This window comes from Grus americana, chromosome 13, assembly GCF_028858705.1.
Source record: "Grus americana isolate bGruAme1 chromosome 13, bGruAme1.mat, whole genome shotgun sequence".
Classification (NCBI taxonomy): Eukaryota; Metazoa; Chordata; class Aves; order Gruiformes; family Gruidae; genus Grus; species Grus americana.
Window position 1 is genome coordinate 466,132 of NC_072864.1, and position 17,483 is coordinate 483,614.

The window sequence follows — 17,483 nt, forward strand, 5'->3', positions numbered from 1 at the left end:
GCAAAGGGAAGAGCAGCGAGTCAGCTACTTACCTTTCTTACCTTCATCTCCTTCGGGTTTGATCGGTAGAAGAAAACAGATGGCGATTTTAGTTCACGTCTAGTTCACAGGTTTCAAGATGACCTCAACCCATAAAGGCATCATGCTTTCCCTTTAACTATTATTTACTGCAGTGTGCCCAGAATTCTCATACAATCATTTAGTAAAATTAAATGCACTTATAATGTCTTTTTCGTACACAACGCATCCCGAAGCCATCATATGAATTGCGCTATTTGGCTCATTACTTCCACTTTAACGTTAATTCGCAGCATCAGCCCCGGCGCTCTCACACCGACGGGCACCCAGAAGCCCGTGCGTGGGGAGGGACGCGGACACGCGTGCGCCGGCGCGTGCACACCAGCGGTGCACGAGGGCGTGTGCGTGCGGACACGCGGCTCCGCGGCAGCGCCCGCCTGCTGCGGGATACGGCGGCTCAGGCAGATGCGCGCGTCCCGCCGAGCCGAGCCGAGCCGAGCCGAGCCGAGCTGAGCCGCACGGCACACACCCACCCCGACACAGACCCTGCACCGCACAAGCGGGGACATCGGAGACGAGAGCTTTTGCTCATTTTTTTTTTTAATGTATCACAATGAGCAGGAAACATACGTGATGAAATATTTCCAAAGGAGTATATTCAATTACCATCTACAGTCAACTCAACTATGACAACAAAGTCCTTTGTGACAAATTTTTTAAAGTTTTGAAAGTTCCATGTGGTTTCTGTTTCTGTTAGTCTCCATGTATTTTGGTACAGTTCGAGATCAGCATTGTTACAGTAACAAAAAAAAGCTAACAAGACTACATTATAGAAAAACACCAAGAACATCATTTTTGGTTTCACTTGCTCTATTTTTTGTACATTGCAAAGGCTGTTCATATCCCTCTTCACCTCATTTATGCTTTCCGTTCTACCCAAACTCGCCCCCCAAAAATAAAAACGAAAAAAATAGTCAAAGCTTTGTGTTTCACAGTGGGCAGTATCTCAGCGCCGACCGACCGACCGACCAACCGACCAACCCAATTTCTGCTTCTATTTAAAAGTTTAATTTTTCTTTTTAAAGCAAAATATATTTCCACGAACAGCGAGTGTGCTGGCTTGTGTCAGCGTCTCCCTCGCCCCCCCGCCTGCCCCCCGGGCGCGGGCAGCCCCAACACACGCCTTGCGCCTCTCTTTATTCTCAATTGTATGAAACTTTGGCCATCTTCACCACTTAAAAAAGCTTTTTAGTAAAAATAAAACAGAAACCCGCTCAATGCTAAGTTTAAAATCGTCTCCTCGCGCCGTGCCCGGCCCCGCTCCGACGCTCCTCGGAAAGGCCACGCGTGGGCTGGGGGTCGCACGGAGGGTCCCGAGCGCCGACGTCGCTCCCGCAGCGTCCCCGGGGCGGCCGGCGGGTCGCGGGGCTGCGGGGTGCGAGGCCGGGGCTGGCGGGGCCGGGGGGGGGTCCGGGGGGGGGTGTCCGGGGGGGCCCAGCACGACCCAGCCCAGCACGGCCCAGCGTGGCCGGTGGGACGGGGACGGGGTCCCAGCGCCGGCCCCGGGGCAGCCGGGCGGCGAGAGGAGGAGGCAACCTCGCACTGAAAAGTCTCTAGAAACATTTAGAAAAAATACAAGGAAATGAATTTATAAAACCTTTTAGTGGGTGGGAAGGAGGAGGGGGAAGAAGGAGAGAGAAATTGCACTATGACCAAGCAATATAATTAAAAAACCGAAACAAAACAAGACAAACCAAAAGGATTTCCAAAAGAGACCTTGCGGAATTGGACAGATAAAGCTAGTGTTAAATTGTTAACTTGTATCACATAGAGAATCAAAAACGAAACGAACAAAAAAATTTCTATATGATACAGACAGAGTAACATACAACAGTTAAATGGCAAAAAATATATATATATATATATTTCATAGAATTACAAACAAGATAAAATAATGGAAAACAAAAACTGTACAACTTTAGAATTTAAAAAATGTTCATCTCAAACACGGGGAGAAATACAAGAACTTTTGTTAAAAGAAAACAGTTTGTTAAAACAGCAAACGCTTTTTGTGTACTTGTTTCCGTTTTTGACACCTTATGCTACAACTGGGTACTGGTAGGAATATTAGATGGTACTCTCTTTAGTATCGTCTACTTAAAAAACAATTAAAAAAGGAATTTGCACTATGCATTAGCCTAGTTAGAAATATGTACAACAGTTCAGGATCTAGTCTTTCATCCAACTAAAACCAAAAATCCATAAAAATAAAAGCGTCCCGCTAGAAAATGAACCCCACGTTCGTCTCTCGAATGCTCCAGTCTCTCGCAGAGTCGACGAGCGGCTTCAGCACGGGGAGGAGAAGCCCGGAGGTGGCGGGAGGAACCTGCGTTCACAGTCTTCGAAGTTCCCTTTTGAAGCAGGAGGAGGATGAAGATGATGGGGAGAAGGCTCTCGCACTTTCGGGGCAGAGGAAACGGGGGGGGGGGGGGGGGGAAGAGATTGTTTCTGTTGACATTTGGCTACGGAAGTGAAACAGCAAGCATCTATTTGTCTCCAAAATCTACGTTTTAGCAGCACAAAGTTTTCCTTTCAAAGTCCGGACCGTGAGAGATGCGTGCGTGCGTCTGCGTGCTCCCAAGGCAGGGACGGAGCTGGACGGGGCCGCAGAGCCGGGTGGGCTCCTCGCCTGCCCGCGCGTGGCTCTGAGCCACGGCACTCGCCCTGCCCGCCGCGGGGGAGAACTTGGAAAGAGAAACCTGCCTTTTGGTGCGCTGGGTTTTCGCTAAGAGTTGTCTCTCTGCTTGCAGAAGAAGCACAGATAACAACCTGGGTACTTTTTTTATTCTTTATTTAAACTTAGACTTGTTTGTTTAAATCAGAAACAAATTCTCAAGTAAAAAGAATCCTTTTTGCTCATTCTGCACCAGTGGTGAAAGGGTATGTCTTTGGATTTTATTTAAAGCATGAATTTTCTTTAGAGAAAAAAAAAATGTAACAAAACCTTTTTTTAAAAGAAGGATCAGAGTGCAGCCTAATTACACAAACAGAAACAAATGCTTATAGTTCAGGAACAGAGTCTTTGAAGCATTTACAAAATGAGGAAAAGAAGAGGGCAAGAGAAAAAAAGAGAGGAAAAATGGAAAATAAGAAAGAGATAAGTGCACAAGGGTAACAGACATAGGTAAATCGTATGTATACGCCTTAAAAAGTTTCAAACCCCCAACAAAAAATATTCTGCAAGGGATCCTACTGACCCCCCAAAACCCTTTGAACTTCTTTCTTTAGTTTTTATAAAATAATTATGCAACCACCCTCTAAGAAATGAAGGTAGCGACCATAAGTGGAAGATTACAGGACGGGGGAATGGGGAGTAAAGGTACAAAGGGGAGAAGAGCTTAGGCGAGTCAATGGATTGCAATCTATCTGGCTAGGAATGAACAAGACAACATCAAATGAGAAGCCGTCAGCTGGACCATACAAAAGCTAAATGTACACAAAAGGGTTTTTCTTTTAAATCTACCATACTGCTTCAGTTCATTTCCAATGCAACAATCTACTCAACACCAAAAATGGTCATATCTATCATAAATACAGAAAGTCAGTTGTTTTAAAACTTATTTTTTAAGCTCCGAGTCCTCAACACTCTTTGTGTGGTTTTTTTTTTTTTCTGAAAAGTGGGAGTGCTTAACTTTTCCCCTTGAAATTGGCTTCAGCAGAAAAGCTACCCTTAAAATCCCCGAAAAGCTAAAGCAGTTCACATTGTTTTTCTCTTGAATACTTTCTGCCCATTTTAAATTAAAAAAAAAAAAAAAATCAAAATCCTTTTCTGGAACGAAAATGAAACAAAACAAAACAAAAACCCCAAAACAAACGAAAGAAATTATATATATATATATATATATATAAAACAATGATTCTGAAAACAGAACAAAGTGTGAGCGATTGACCTGAGAATAAAAAGACATTACATTTCTTTTTTCTTTTAGCAAGCCATTGGTATCTGAATGCTAAGATAGCAAGAAATTTAAAACTGTAACAAGGTGGGCTGCTTTCCCATACAGTGCATGCCGGCCTCTGCTGTGCTATCGACGTGGGGCGTTATTGAAAAGGGGCAATATACAAGGGGCTCAAGCTCCGAAGACAGTAAGGAGGCAGCACGGGCTTTCGTCTCCCAGACCAACAGTACCTTCGAAAGGACAAATGTAACAGATTTTTTTTTTCTTTTTTAACTTTTATTTTATTAAAAGGAAAGGAAAAAAGAAATGTAAAACCCACCGGCATCGTTATATGGGAAAACAACCCACGCTTTTTCTTTTTTCTTTTTTCTTTTTTTGGTTAGAAGCTTTGGAATTGCAGTTAGTCTATTTTTGAAATTGGTTTGTTATTAACTTTTTTATTTAAATTCATTTTCATTGTTCATCTTCAAAGCTTACAATCTGAAGGTGTCCATTCCTATGCTAGCTAGACCACTGTCCTTAGGGCAGCCGGGGTCCCGGGGCCCCTCCGCCGGGCTCGCCGGTCCATCTGACTTTTGGCTAAGATCCGTGTCAGACTCCTCCGAATAGTCGTCTGTTGGCATCGAGGGCTGAACCCCTGAGGTGCTGCATGAACTTGAGGTAACCGTTGAAGATGAGGAGAGAGGAGGGAAAGGCGGCGGCGGCGGCTTCCCCGGCGGGGCACGGGGGGCTGCCGGGGGCCAGGGCTTTCTGGAGGCGTGGGGGGAAGCCGGGGGGGGCCGGGGGGGCGGGGGGCTGTCGTTTGAGTGAGCGGCCGACTGCGAGGTAGATGCGGTGCTGGGGTCGGGGGGGCAGGCAGAGTGAGGTAATAGACTGGGGTGCTCTTTGGCGTTTCTTGCTGCTCTTGTGATTGTTCGGTGTTTGTGCGGGGCTGACTCGAGATGCTGACTGAGGGCTTCGTCCCCACACACCGTGCTCTCGCACGCCACGCACTGGTACGAGCCGCTGCCCTGGCTGCTGCCGGTGGGCACGTGAAGCACCATCTCTTGCAGGTTCGCCACGGACTGGCCGAAGAAGCAGAGGGACTTCAGGTGGTCGCTGGCCGCCTCCTGGTCGCCGAAGCCCGCCTGGCACTTGCGGCAGACCAGCTTGTACTGCACCTTCGGGACGATGAAGGGGTCGCAGAGGGAGTCCGCGCCCTTGCCTTCCGCTTCGGGCTCTTCTTGGGGTTTGGGCAGGAGGGGGGACACCTCGCGGGGTGCGTTCTTCTGCTCTTCTTGCTTGGGGGGTTCTTTGGCAGGGTCTTTGTCTGGGGTGGCAGCCCCCGCAGGGACGGGGGTTTGGCTTCCTTTGGGCTGCTGCGCTTTCTGCTGCTGCTGCTGCTGCTGCTGCTGCGCCTGCCGCTGCTGCTGCTGCTGCTGCTGCAATGCCTCCTGCAGACTCTGCTGGTATTGCTGGTACTGCTGCAGCAGGGAGCCGGGGGACAGCCCCAGCAGCGCCTGCGACAGCGCGGGGCTGTAGGGGAAGAGCCCCTCCATCCCGTACATGGGCTGCAGGTACCCGCTCTGCAGGGCGCCGGGGATCTGCGGGGCGTAGTAGGGGGAAAAGCCGGGGACGAAGTAGGGAAGGAACTGGCTCGTCAGCAAGGTGGTGGGGTCCGAATTCAGGGCGGCCTGCAGCGCCTGGAGCTGGGCGGGCTCCACCGCGTACTCCATGGCGGGCAGCGGGGCCGAGAGGGCGCCCGCCGGCGCCTCCCCCTTCTCCTTCTTGGGCCCTGGCAGGGGGTCCCCCTTCCCCTTGGGTGCCTTCTCCTTCTCTTTTGCCTTCTCGCTCTCCTTCTCCTTGCGCTGTGGCGGGGGCGGCTGCTGCGGCTGCGGCTGCGGGGTTGTTGCCGGCGGCTGCTGCGGGGCCACGGCCGCTGTGGCTTGTGCCGGGGTGGGTGAGCTCAGTGCGGCCGGGGGCTGCTTATTTGGTAATCCAGAGGTGGGGAGGCCGGGTGAAGGGACGCTTGTGCTGGGCAGGCCCATCAGGTTGGGTTTGGGAGAAGTTAAAGCTGCAAGAGGGAGGAGAGAGAGGTGAGGAGCCACTCGGCACTGGGCAGGCAGAAAGCACAAGGCGGGGTGACCCCGGGCCACCCCACAACCGCCCCTGCACCGCCGCCTCCTCTGCACGAGGGCAGTGACCGGCCCGAGCTCACGTGCCGCAGCAGCGTGGGTCGGGGAGACCATCCGCCGCTCCCGCTTCCTCTGGGATAACCGCTCCTCTCCCCGCTCCCCGAGGCCCCGTGCCGTGGGGATGTGCCTCGGCAGCCCCCATCACCCGTGGCCGGCTCGGCCGCACTGCCCGGCAGCACCGAACGTGGTGTCTCTGCTGAGCACACCCACCAGCTGCCCGGGATGCTCAGCACAGCGGTTGTTTTACTGACCCCTCCGAAATTCCCCAGTGATTAACTGCTGATGTCAGGGACAGGCACTTCTACATCTGCACTAACTGGTCCTTTGGCAGAAGGGATGTGCTATGCCAAGTGGCCATAACGCTGGATACTGTCGATCTTGTTAAGATCTCCACAGATTAGAAAGCCCTGCTCATGGCAACTGGAGAGGACTGAACAGGCTAAACCTAAGTTATTTTGTCCTAATGAGGCTGATGTTAACAAATCCATAAACTTCTGAGGCAACCCCTTCCTTCCTTCCTTCCAATGTAAGAGGCTTTGGGTGCACAGCTTCTGAGTACTTTCGGAGTTTATGCGGCATTCAGACATGCCCCCAGGGCACGTGTTTTGGGTGGAACTAAAAGCGTCGTGATGCTTCCTCACAAAGGGGATGGATTAATGGTGGAATGTGAAGTCTGCCCATCTTCCCAACAGCAGGAATAGCCAGTAACAACGCAGCCCCCCGGTGCTGATTTCTACTCTCACAGCTGACAGCAGTTGGGGGCAAGAGGAGTGTGGCTCCCAGAGTCACATCCGTTAGTCACGTCCGCTGCAGTTGGCGAATATGCTCCTAAAAAGGAACATTCTGCTTGGGAAGTCCCTCAATGCCATTTGGGAAAAATAAAAATAAAACAAAACTCTAACGTTCTGCCAGTGCAGCCCTGTACGCTCCATGGCCCCGGAGCCGGGAACCTGCTGCAGGATCCACCCCTGCCGCAAAACCATTCAACAAAATCCAGCCTTTCATTAAAAAAGGCCGAGTCCTTACAGCTGCGACGGTAAGTGCTCAGAGGCGGTCTGAGCATGAACAGTCGGACAACTAGGAATCAGCCACGGAGGCACGGTAACTTCTGTTTTAGGTTGTACCTCTTCTGTGATACATCCAGTGGGAGGAGAGGAGAAACCGCCCCTTTTGGGGATGACCTGGGGCATGGTGGCAGCTTAAAGCCTTTTCCAAGGGGAAGCATGCCAGCAGGGCAATCCCTGTGCACAGGGCAGGCGGTGGTTCCTGGCAGGGAAATCCAGCTGCCCCGGGGCTCCGTTGCCTTGCGAAGGCAGAGCGAAAGGAACTCAAACACAGCCAAGGGCCGGGGCCAACAGCTCTGTCTGAGCTGCCGCTGTCCCATTTGTCCTGGTGAGGTCTTAAATCATCATAATCGATCCTGAGGAACAAGCGTAGGCAGCCTCAACCGTCTCATCCCTGCCGCGAGCAGGCAGCCCGATGCCCAGGTCCTCGGCCAAAGCAGACGGCAGGACCTGGGGCAGAGGCTGACGGAGGGAGCACAAGGTGTAAAGTCTGTGCAAAGACACACGTGCTCCTCAGGCTTCTGGATGCCAAGCCCCAGACGGCTGCCTGCACAGTCGCATCGCAAGAGCCCGTCACTTAACCATGCCCTGTGAAGTTGGTGTCCGTACTTCTCAACATACGCAGGGACCGCTTGCTTACAGCATCGTGCTCCCAGCAGCAGCTGGCAGCTAAGGGGAGCAAAGCACTCTGCAAAACCTGGCTGCACTACACCTGGGTATAAACAGCTCATTTGTCTACAGCGCTGCGTTCGTCCACTGACGCTGGAGACCTGCACCCGGCGCTGCCCTCCCGAGCGAAGAGCAGGAGGCCGAGCCGCCATGGCTCTGCGGAGGCCAGCCTGGGGAAGAGGCAGCGCTGGGGGGGGCTGGGAGGAGGGTGGCCAAGAGCCGGGAGAATTCAGCGACGGCTGATGCAAAGCCCTTCTGGAACCTGCATCTGCTCCTGATGTGGTATCGAGACAATAGTGATTTGTGAAGGTATGAAGTGTATGAAGTGAGCCTCCACGCAGCAGCCTTATAGATTTCAGATAAGGGCATATTATGGATAGACGCTATTGAAACTGATGGTCCCTAGTTGAACAGTCCCTGAGAGGTTCAAGCGCAGGAGCAGCAGCTAATTCATAACATTCCTGGATGCACAGCCTTATCTGCTTCGACAGGCTTTGAGCTGAGATGGCCTGACCTTTGGAGCTTTATCTAAAGGCCACAAATAGTCTGTTTGACTTTCTAAATAGCTTAGTCCTGTCTAGGCAGTCACTGATTGCTTTTAACATTCATAGTATGTAGCCCCATCTCCCCAGGACACATACCGGTGTCTTGAGAAAAATAAAAGGAACAATACAGATTGAAGTGCAAAAAAGTAATTTTAGATCTTGTTATAAATTTGGGGTACTAAGTAAACAGCACAGAGCTGTCTGCGATAGGCTGGCAAGATAATTTCCCAAAGAGATCCTATTGGCCTAGTTCTGGCCTCTGAAAGGAGATCTTCGGTAAGAACAGCAGTATCGCATGAAAAAGTCCTGGCATGCAAAGACGCCCTTCAGGCATGAAGCTAGGACTAGATTAAAGGAGCAGGAATGGACGGCAGCCCTGAACAGAACAACTTCTAACAGCAACTGTTTTTAAAACCGGTTTAATTACAATGACCTACCCTACAACTACAGTCAAGAACAATTTTACTTTCACTTTGGGGGTCGTGGGAAGGGTCCTGTAACTATTCAAAAAAGCATTGCAGCGGCCCTAACTCCCAGCAAAAAGCTTTTCCAGAAAACTTACTCTCACCTTTCCTGTGCTCTGACAGGCCCCTCTGACACGGACCATGCTACAAGGTAATCCCCTCTGCTGCTCTGCCGGAAAAGGGGATCTTGACTCCAAGAGAGTGGATCGTCTTTGGAAAGGCCAGAACCCAACAAATACAGTGAGATTTAACTCTTTTTCATTTGTCAACAGAACATATTTCAGAGATGAGCAGTAATGGAGAAAAAGGTGAACACAGCCGCTTCCGAGGGGAGAGAAAGATGCCTGTTTTGAGTCATGGGTCTCTAGTGCTCTCCTTAGGGTGTTATACCCAATGTCACTGCAACCACACACGAACTTGAGTCGCTAGTGATGTGATTCACAGCGAGCAGCTCTGCAGCCAGTCTCCCTGCCAATGTCAGAAGGGCTGTTCAAGTTCCATGTGGCTGCTCACACCAGCTACTATCCTTCCGTCTAAGGCTTTGATTTGCTTATCCAAAGATTTACCTCCTGGATGACAAAAGAAGATGGCAATTTTATTAACATGACACAACCATGTTACTTGGCAGCATCTGCACTGACTTTTTCAATCTGTTGACAAAGAAACTTCAGAGCCAGCCTGCTGAATAAAAGCATCAGAAAGTCTTTTTGGAGACTGATAGCACTCCAACTTCTGATTAAGAAGCCAGTAAGATGCCCAGATCCTATTTGGGCTTCACACCGTGGAGTATAACTCATCATCAGCCAATTAGTTCAGTACAGTACGAGAAAGTTATCATTTCTGCACACTAATAGCGGTAGACCTGTATTGCCACAGTGCAGAAAACAACGGTGCACAGCAGCATACGGTGGTAACCGTACCAGGCGTTACAGTGTCATGGGATTTCCAGCCTGAGACAGACTCAGCCTGCTGCCAAGACAAGACACCGGAGTCGGTTCTCGGGATATCTCTGTAAACGTAGAGCAGCCCTGGTGAAAGTCAACTTGAAGGGAGATCGTCAGAAGTAAACAGAGAAGTCTGCCAAGTGAAAGCAGGTCTCCTAGAGAACATCAATTACTCTGTCATGAGTGGCAATTCAGACACAGGCACGTCTCTGGGATGCCACGGATGTGGCAGGGGTGAAATAAGGCCCCTGGATCAAGTTTTCTAGGTCACTGCTAGTCTACTGAGCAGTATCTTCCACTGCCAGTGTTTGCTACGCATCTTATACTTTCCACCTGTCCACCAGGTACAACGGAAAGGAGTATCCTCAAAAAACAAAGTCCAATGTCTGGGATTGGGCCACCCAAAGGATTATGCCAAATTTCATTTTTATGTAGTATTGTTAAGAAAAATCTTATTAAAATACAAAGTAGATTTGTTCCACGACTACATTGTTGTCTGTTGAGAAGGTACTTTCAGGTCGTGCCCAGCTGTTGCTCAAAAAGCAATCCACAGCTGCATCGGGATTTGCCCTGGAGGTTACCATGAGGATGTTACATAAAGACGCTCCAGGTTTCTGTCACCAGTGCTACCAAGCACATCACACTTTTCCCTAGAAACAGTTCAGGATTATTGAAAACTTGGGATGGCACTACACAAACTGAATTTAATAACAAAAGGAAAGGTATTATTAACAATGCATTCAGCACATTAGTCCTTTTCCTGTTCTATTTGATAAACCCTCTGTTTTTCATTTCCTTGAACATGCTTCAGAATTTTTAGTCTGTGTTAACGAAACACAGAAACACATCATGTCTAGATCTTGCTCTATTTCAGATTTTGCTAGAAAACCCGAGCTCAGGAATTAAAGATAAAATACCTATTGCTTATTTGTTGCCAAGTAAACATGCTTGAGTAAAGGGCCAGGTTTTCTATTCTCAGTCACTCTCAAGGGAACACCCGCTTGTGCGAAAGATGCGTTAAGCTGTGTCTCTGTGCAGTGTGACAATATCCATACCCACCTGTGTTGGATGGAGTGAAGCCTGGTAAGGACGGGCTGTTGAGGCCTGGGAGCAAGACTGGAGGGATGCCCTGTAGTGCTGGGTATGCAGCAGGAAGGTTAAGAGCTTGCAGAGGGGTGTTATCGAACATGCCCTGCTGTTGAGCTGCCAGACCAAGAACCTCATTGGCTTTTTTGATCCGGTCCAGCTCCTGCTGAGCCATCAACTGACGTACAGTAGCTGGGTCAAAATACTCCTTTTCCTTATCCAACTGGCTTCCAATGGTTTCTTTAACTTTGGAGATATGCTGTTGAGAGAAGATATGGTCACGTACAGACAGTCGAGCGCTGTACTTGATGCCACACAAAGTGCACTCTGTTTTGGGTCCCTCGTAACTTGTTTGGTTTATACCAAAATGCTTGGCCATGCTGAGTTTGGACTTCTTCTCCTTTGCCCGAGCATTCTGGAACCAGACCTGAACAACTCTCTTTGGCAGTCCAATGTCGTTGCCCAGGACCTCACACTCCAGCATGGTAGGTGTCCTGTAGTCATTAAAGCATGACTTAAGAACTTTTAGCTGGAGATTAGTCATCTGAGTGCGAAAGCGTTTCTGTCCGGGCCGATCCCCGCTCTCTCCAGACTTGCTGGCTGAACCACTTGCACCAGGGCTGGGTGAGCAGGGGTCTGCAAGGCTGGATGTTTCACTATAGTCCACAGTACCTTCATTATCGTACTCTTTGCTGTAAAAGCTGGGAGCTGGGCTGACCAGGCCAGAAGACAGCCGATCTTCATATTCAGACATTGCTATCATGGCAGCTTTTGTCAGACCTTCACTGGGTCCCGATGCTGATTTGGTTTCGGTTGCAATCCCTGTTGCACTATCGTTGTCTGCGTTCCCTTCATCTCCTGTTGTAGTGTCTGTGATTGCAGTGTTGACAGAAGAGCAGTCATCGTTGTCCAGCTTTGTTTGGTCAAAGCTCAGATTGACCGAGGACATGGAGGGACTCTCGAAGTCTTCTATCCCTTCCACCTTAATGGAGGATGGACTCAGCAGAGTTCGAGGTGACAGTTCCATGCTCTTGTTCACTGGGGAGAGAGGAACACTCTGTCCATCACTGCTAGTTGGTGGCATGTGGGAAAAGCCTGCTCCATCAAAGATGTCTCCCTTCATTTGGAGTCCCCCATCACAATCTAAGAGCATAGCAGACAACGTCAAGTTGTATCCAGCTCTCTTGGCCTCATGCCAGTGACGGGATCGGATATGAGCTTCAAGAGCTGTCTTTGCTTTAAAGAGAGCTCGGCAGAAGGGACACCGTCTATGGGCTTGGGCAGGCCCTACAGCTCTGAACTGCCCCTTCCTTTCCCGTGCACGGGTGTTCTGAAACCAAACTTGCACCACGCGTTTCTTCAAGCCCACTTCATGTGCAATGTGGTCCAACATTTTCCGTGTTGGGTTGGAGTCGAGCAAGTACTTCTGATAAAGAATTTCTAGCTGCTCTGGGGTAATGGTTGTCCTTAGACGTTTATCCCTTTGTGGTTCTTCTCCTCCCGTCCCACTGTCATTTTCTCCAGGGCTTGCACTGGCCTTTTCCTCCAGCTTTCTCTTCAGTGTGTTCATCGTGGATGTTGGAGTCGACGGTGAAGTGGCTGAACTTGCTGGAATCTGTGGTAATGTACCAGATAGCAGCTGGCTCGCAAGTAGTGGATTACTGGGATCAAAAAGCATGAACGGCATATCCAGTGTTCTGTCCAGGAATGGGGGGTGGATGAACTGGTTCTGTGCACTCAGAAAATGAAGCTGCTGATGCTCCTGCCAATGCTCAAAGGAAGGAAATGCCAGCTTACACTGGTCACACTGGTATGGGATTAGCTGAGGAGGTAGGTTTGCCAACTGTTGAGGGGTGGATGTGTGAATGGGTTTGAGGGAGAGATGTGAGAGCTGAGACGGACTTGGGCTTGACTGTGACAAGGAGCACTGAGGGGGCTGAGGAGGGGGAGGCGGCTGTTGCAATGAAGAGGGGGAGGATAACTGTGAAATCTTTTGGTGTGCTGAACTTGTCTTTTGTTCTCCTTGGTCCTGTTGCTGCTGACACTCTTGCTTTGGTTGCACTTGCTTCTCTTGAGTTTGGTTTTGCTGTGTACTTGGAGGTTCAGGCTGCTTTGGTTTCTCATCTGTAGCTTCTACTTTAGAACTATAGGTGGAGGAATCATCTGCCTCTGCTGTGAGCTGCAGAAAAGCTGAGGAGGTTGCATTGGCTGAAGACGTAGGTGTGCTGTAAGCTTGCGAGGGCATTGGTGTGCTGCAGGAGGAACTGGTTGGAGTCAAGAGCTCCATTGCATCCATAGAGTCTTCATTCTGGCTATCATCCTGTCCATCCTCATCCTCATCTTTGTAACAAAGCTTCTTCTGGTGTTTAATGAGATCAAAAATGCGCTGAAAGACTAGACTGCACTTTTTGCATTGATAGTTCAAGTTGCTTGTTCTAATATACCTGTCATTTGTAAGCTCTCGTCGTTCCCCGTCTTTGCCTTCTCCCTGATTCTCATAGTTTTTCCTAGCTTTTTGACGGGCATTCTGGAACCACACCACTATAACACGCGTTGGGAGGTTCAGCAAGTTAGAAAGCTGCTCAAATTCATCATCCTTTGGATAAGCATTGGCATCAAAGAAGTCCTGCAGGACTCTGAGTTGGTAGTCAGTAAAGCGTGTCCGGGAGGACCGCTTGCTTCCCCAGTACTCCTGCTTTTGAGGTTCTGGAGAAGGAGGCCGTGAGTCTATCTTCAGTTCTTCCAGGCTGGTAATGGGAGGATTACTGAAGTTGTATGGGGAATCCTTGTTGCGCTGGCGTTCTTTGAAGAGAGTGTTTCTGAACCAGTGCTTGATCACTTTCTGGGGCAATCCAGATTTGTCCGCCATCTCTTTGATCTGTTCTTCACTTGGGGAATTGTTAATATCAAAATACTGCCGAAGGACTCTGAGTTGGTCGTCGGTGATTCGCGTCCGTGGCCTCTTGTTCTGCTGCTGCTGGAGAAGGCTAGGGTTGAGCTGATGCTGGTACAACTGGGCCAAGTCGGCAGGCAGAGGGTCTACGGGACCCAGCTGGGGTGGCAGCTGAGCAGGTAACGTTTGTAGTGGCATGGTTTGCATCATAAGTGGTGAAAAGATGGGGAGCTCCATTGGCATGGAGAGCTGGGTGAGTGGCACAGACGGCTGGGCTGGTGCGATCGTAGGAGAGGTAATCGGTGGGGCGGAAGTAGGAATGGTAGGAGTAGAAGCCGGCTGAGGAGGTGCTGGAGGGAGCGGAGGTGGGGGCGGTGGAGGTGGGGGCGGTGGCTCTGGGGTCTGAGGCCGTAGCGGGTACAGTTTGTCATAGTGTTCTCTGTATTGTTTGGCAAATCTCTCTAACTGCTTAAAGGGAAAGTAATGTTGGTGAACATGCTCTTGGTGGCTCTTCAGGATGAGGATGTTTGAAAAGAACTTGCCGCATGTGTCACACTCAAGCTTTTCCAAGTTCTCACCTTGCTCTGTCTTCCCGTTTTTCTTCTGCACCTTCTGCTTGTTCTCGTTATACTGAATGACAAGCTCAAAGCCAAAGTTTTCCAGCAAGGCTTTTGTGGCATTCCCTCTTGCATCAGAGGCAATACGCGGAGGCAGTAAGGAGGGCTCCGAACTACTGCCTGGTACAAAGTCCTTCTTCTCTTTGGGCTTTAAGTTATCAGGCAGAGACTCCTTAGACGCTACATTATTGTCTCCCCTGTCCGCATTGTCCCTTTCCCTTGGGGTTTCTTTTTCTTTCTCCTTCACTACGGATTTATTCTTCTTTTCAGGGTGCTGGCTCTGCTGTATAAGGACGGAGTGAGGTTGTGACAAGGACAGCTGACCTTGCTGCTGCTGTAAGAGCTGTGGATGGCTCTGTTGAGGGAGCTGAACTTGAGCCTTCAGGTCCTCCAGCAAGCTTGGACCTGTGCCAGTCAACGTCAGCGCACCACTGGTGACAGGCAAACTAACTTCTGGATTGAGCTGGAACTCGGCACTGGGGATGTAGAAAGGAAACAAAAGATGCTGCTGTTGCTGAAGCTGCAGAAGGGTCTCAGTGGTCATCGGAAAGTGCGGCAAAAGTGCTGGGTTGAACAGCTGAGACTGCAGGAGAGCAGCTTGCTGCTGCAGTTCTTGTTGCAGATGGGCCTGGACTTGGGCCTGTGCCTGTGCCAAGGTTTGAGCTTGCTGCTGCTGCTGCTGCTGCTGCTGCTGCTGCTGTTGCTGCTGCTGCTGCTGCTGCTGCTGCTGCCTGGATGCAATCATGTCTGCCAGCTTCTTTCGGTTTACCTCTTTGGGCTCCGAAGGGGAGGAGATATTAGTGCTTACAGGGTTACCTAAAGGAGGAATTCCCACATTGTCACTGGATACCTGGTTGAGGAGGCTGGGAATGGGAGTGGTGCCCGAATTGCTTGTGTTGGTGGTTGTAAAAGTATTACTGTTGCTAGCGCTCACTGGACTTGGCGTGGATGAACCCAGAGAGAGACTGCTGCTGCTGCTGTTGCCAGCTCCGTTACTACTGCCGCTGCCCCCAGCCGCCTCCAGCTTGGCAGCGCGAGCCTTGGTTTGGTGCAGGACAGACCTCATGTGGATCTCCAGGGTTGAGCTCTGACTGTAGGCCACATTGCAGGTGTTACACTTAAAAGGTTTGTTGTCTGGGCTGCTGGTAGGTTCGGGCTGCCCAGTAGCAGACTCCTGGAGGGCTCTTTTCAGTTTATGCAGATGAGAAACTGAATTGTAATGGACCAGGAGAATGTTCTTTTGCGTGAAAGACTCCTTGCAGACTGTGCACTTGTAAGGGCGAGACGGATCTAGGAATTTCTCCATAGTGAAGTTAGGGCCCTTCCTAAAGGGTAAGGCCCTTTTTGGTTCTGAGCCAGAGTCCTCTTGCACTGAACCCGAATCGCTACCTGTTGGGCTCTGCTTATCTTCCAAATCGCTCTCCTCCTCCTTATCTTCCTCGACTATTATAGTGTGGTCTTCTGCAAGCGAAGGATCGCCCATAGCGAGGAGGTCCCCGTTGACCAAGAGACCACCGTACAGCTGCTGGATGTCGGCCTCGCTCAGCTCCAGATGGCTGGTTTCCAGGTGCTTCTTCAGAGCCTGGAAGGTTCGAAAGCTGCGCTGGCAGAGGCAGCACATGGTGGCTGCCCGGATGACGTGGTACTGGGAATGGAGCTGCAGCTTCTCAATGGTTTTGAATGCCAGGCTGCACTGGTTACAACGGTACTTGTAGACATGGCGATCGGACACCGGCAGTTGAGGTCGCTTTGCGTGAACTTCATTGAAGTGTGTCTGCAGGGCTGCCGAGCTCTTGAACACCTGGTTGCAGCCCTTCTTCCAGCAGAGGAAGCCGGAGTCCTCCCTGGCAGAGCTCTGATCGGACGGAACGGGCTTGGGGTCTCCGCTGTGCTCTGCACTTTCTGATGGCAAAAGACTTTTCCCTGGGTCCTCAGAGATCTCTGTGAAAACAAAATCAGAGCAAACCTGAAAGTTACACCAGCACACAAGGGCTGATCAGCACCCTTTTTTGTCCCTATTATGTGTTTTTTTCTCTGCAAGACGATAAGTATTTCTAACATTTCTCCTCTATCTTCATTCATTTATTTTAATATCAGCCCATTACCCTCACCATGGCCCATTGCATAAACCTACACAATTTACTTTCTTGCCCACTTCGAATATCTGGAAATTATTCACACACATACATGTTCCCTTAGTGCATTTATCACTTTTAATTCTTCCTTTTAAGTGAAGGCCATTCAGCCACCTATCTGTCTTTGCTGTTTTTCTTTGATGTCCTGCCTATTTTCCAATAAGACTGAACGTAGTATTTGAGCCTTGGTCCTATCAGAGCTAGAAACAACAGGATTGAAGTTCAGGCCCTGCTGGCAGCAGTTCAAGGGGTGCTGTTTGAGGGAGGATGGGAGAAGAAGGAACAAGCACTCAGTGCACTGCCACTTTTCCAGGGTCTAAGAGCAGAGTCCTTCTGGAAAAGACAGTGTGATAAGGGGAGAGGCCAAAAGAGGGATCCATTGCCCCAGGCAGCATTAGCTACCCTGGCTCTGCCAGTGCTGCCCCACCAGCATCACTGCCCTGGGGCCGTCCGGACGGCTGTCTTCATTCCCAGATTCCTTACAGACCCTCCGGGAGGGCACAGAAGGAAAACCGGCATTACTTCCCTGACAGGTTTGAGATCAGACACTTTTGCCCATGCAGGACGATGTTCTCGGGATGCTGTCACACCACAGTACAACGCCAGGACTAAACAGCCATTGATTTACAGCCATGCCTTTGTAACACAGCATTGCTGTGAAAAAGGCGGAGGAGATTTAGGCTGGATAAGGACTGCTCAAAGCTCCCCGAACTGTGTGCCCAGCATATGTACTTGATCTACGATAGCAGCAGATCAAGTACAGCAGAGGTGGTTGCACACTCTGTGGCCGCAACCTTTGGCGTCTCTCTACCAATCCCCTCAGCCCTCTCCACCTCTGCTTTTCACTGCTCACATCTGGTCTTCTCCTTTGCAAGGATTCAACGCCATTTCCACGTGAATCACCACAGTGGTGAG

General features: G+C 50.2%; 1 protein-coding gene across 11 annotated transcripts in view; it reads right to left on the minus strand.

The window, feature by feature from the left end:
• Positions 1-628: 628 nt before the first annotated feature.
• ZFHX3 (zinc finger homeobox 3) overlaps positions 629-17,483 on the minus strand; it is a 269,447-nt gene continuing 252,592 nt past the window's right edge. For all 11 annotated transcript variants that reach the window (XM_054841176.1, XM_054841175.1, XM_054841174.1 and 8 more), the window contains 2 exons: positions 10,897-16,374; positions 629-6,030 (listed from right to left, as the gene is read on the minus strand). In XM_054841176.1, coding sequence (XP_054697151.1) covers positions 4,451-6,030; positions 10,897-16,374 — 7,058 coding nt within the window. In that variant the 3' untranslated portion in view covers positions 629-4,450. The remainder of the gene's footprint in view (positions 6,031-10,896; positions 16,375-17,483) is intronic.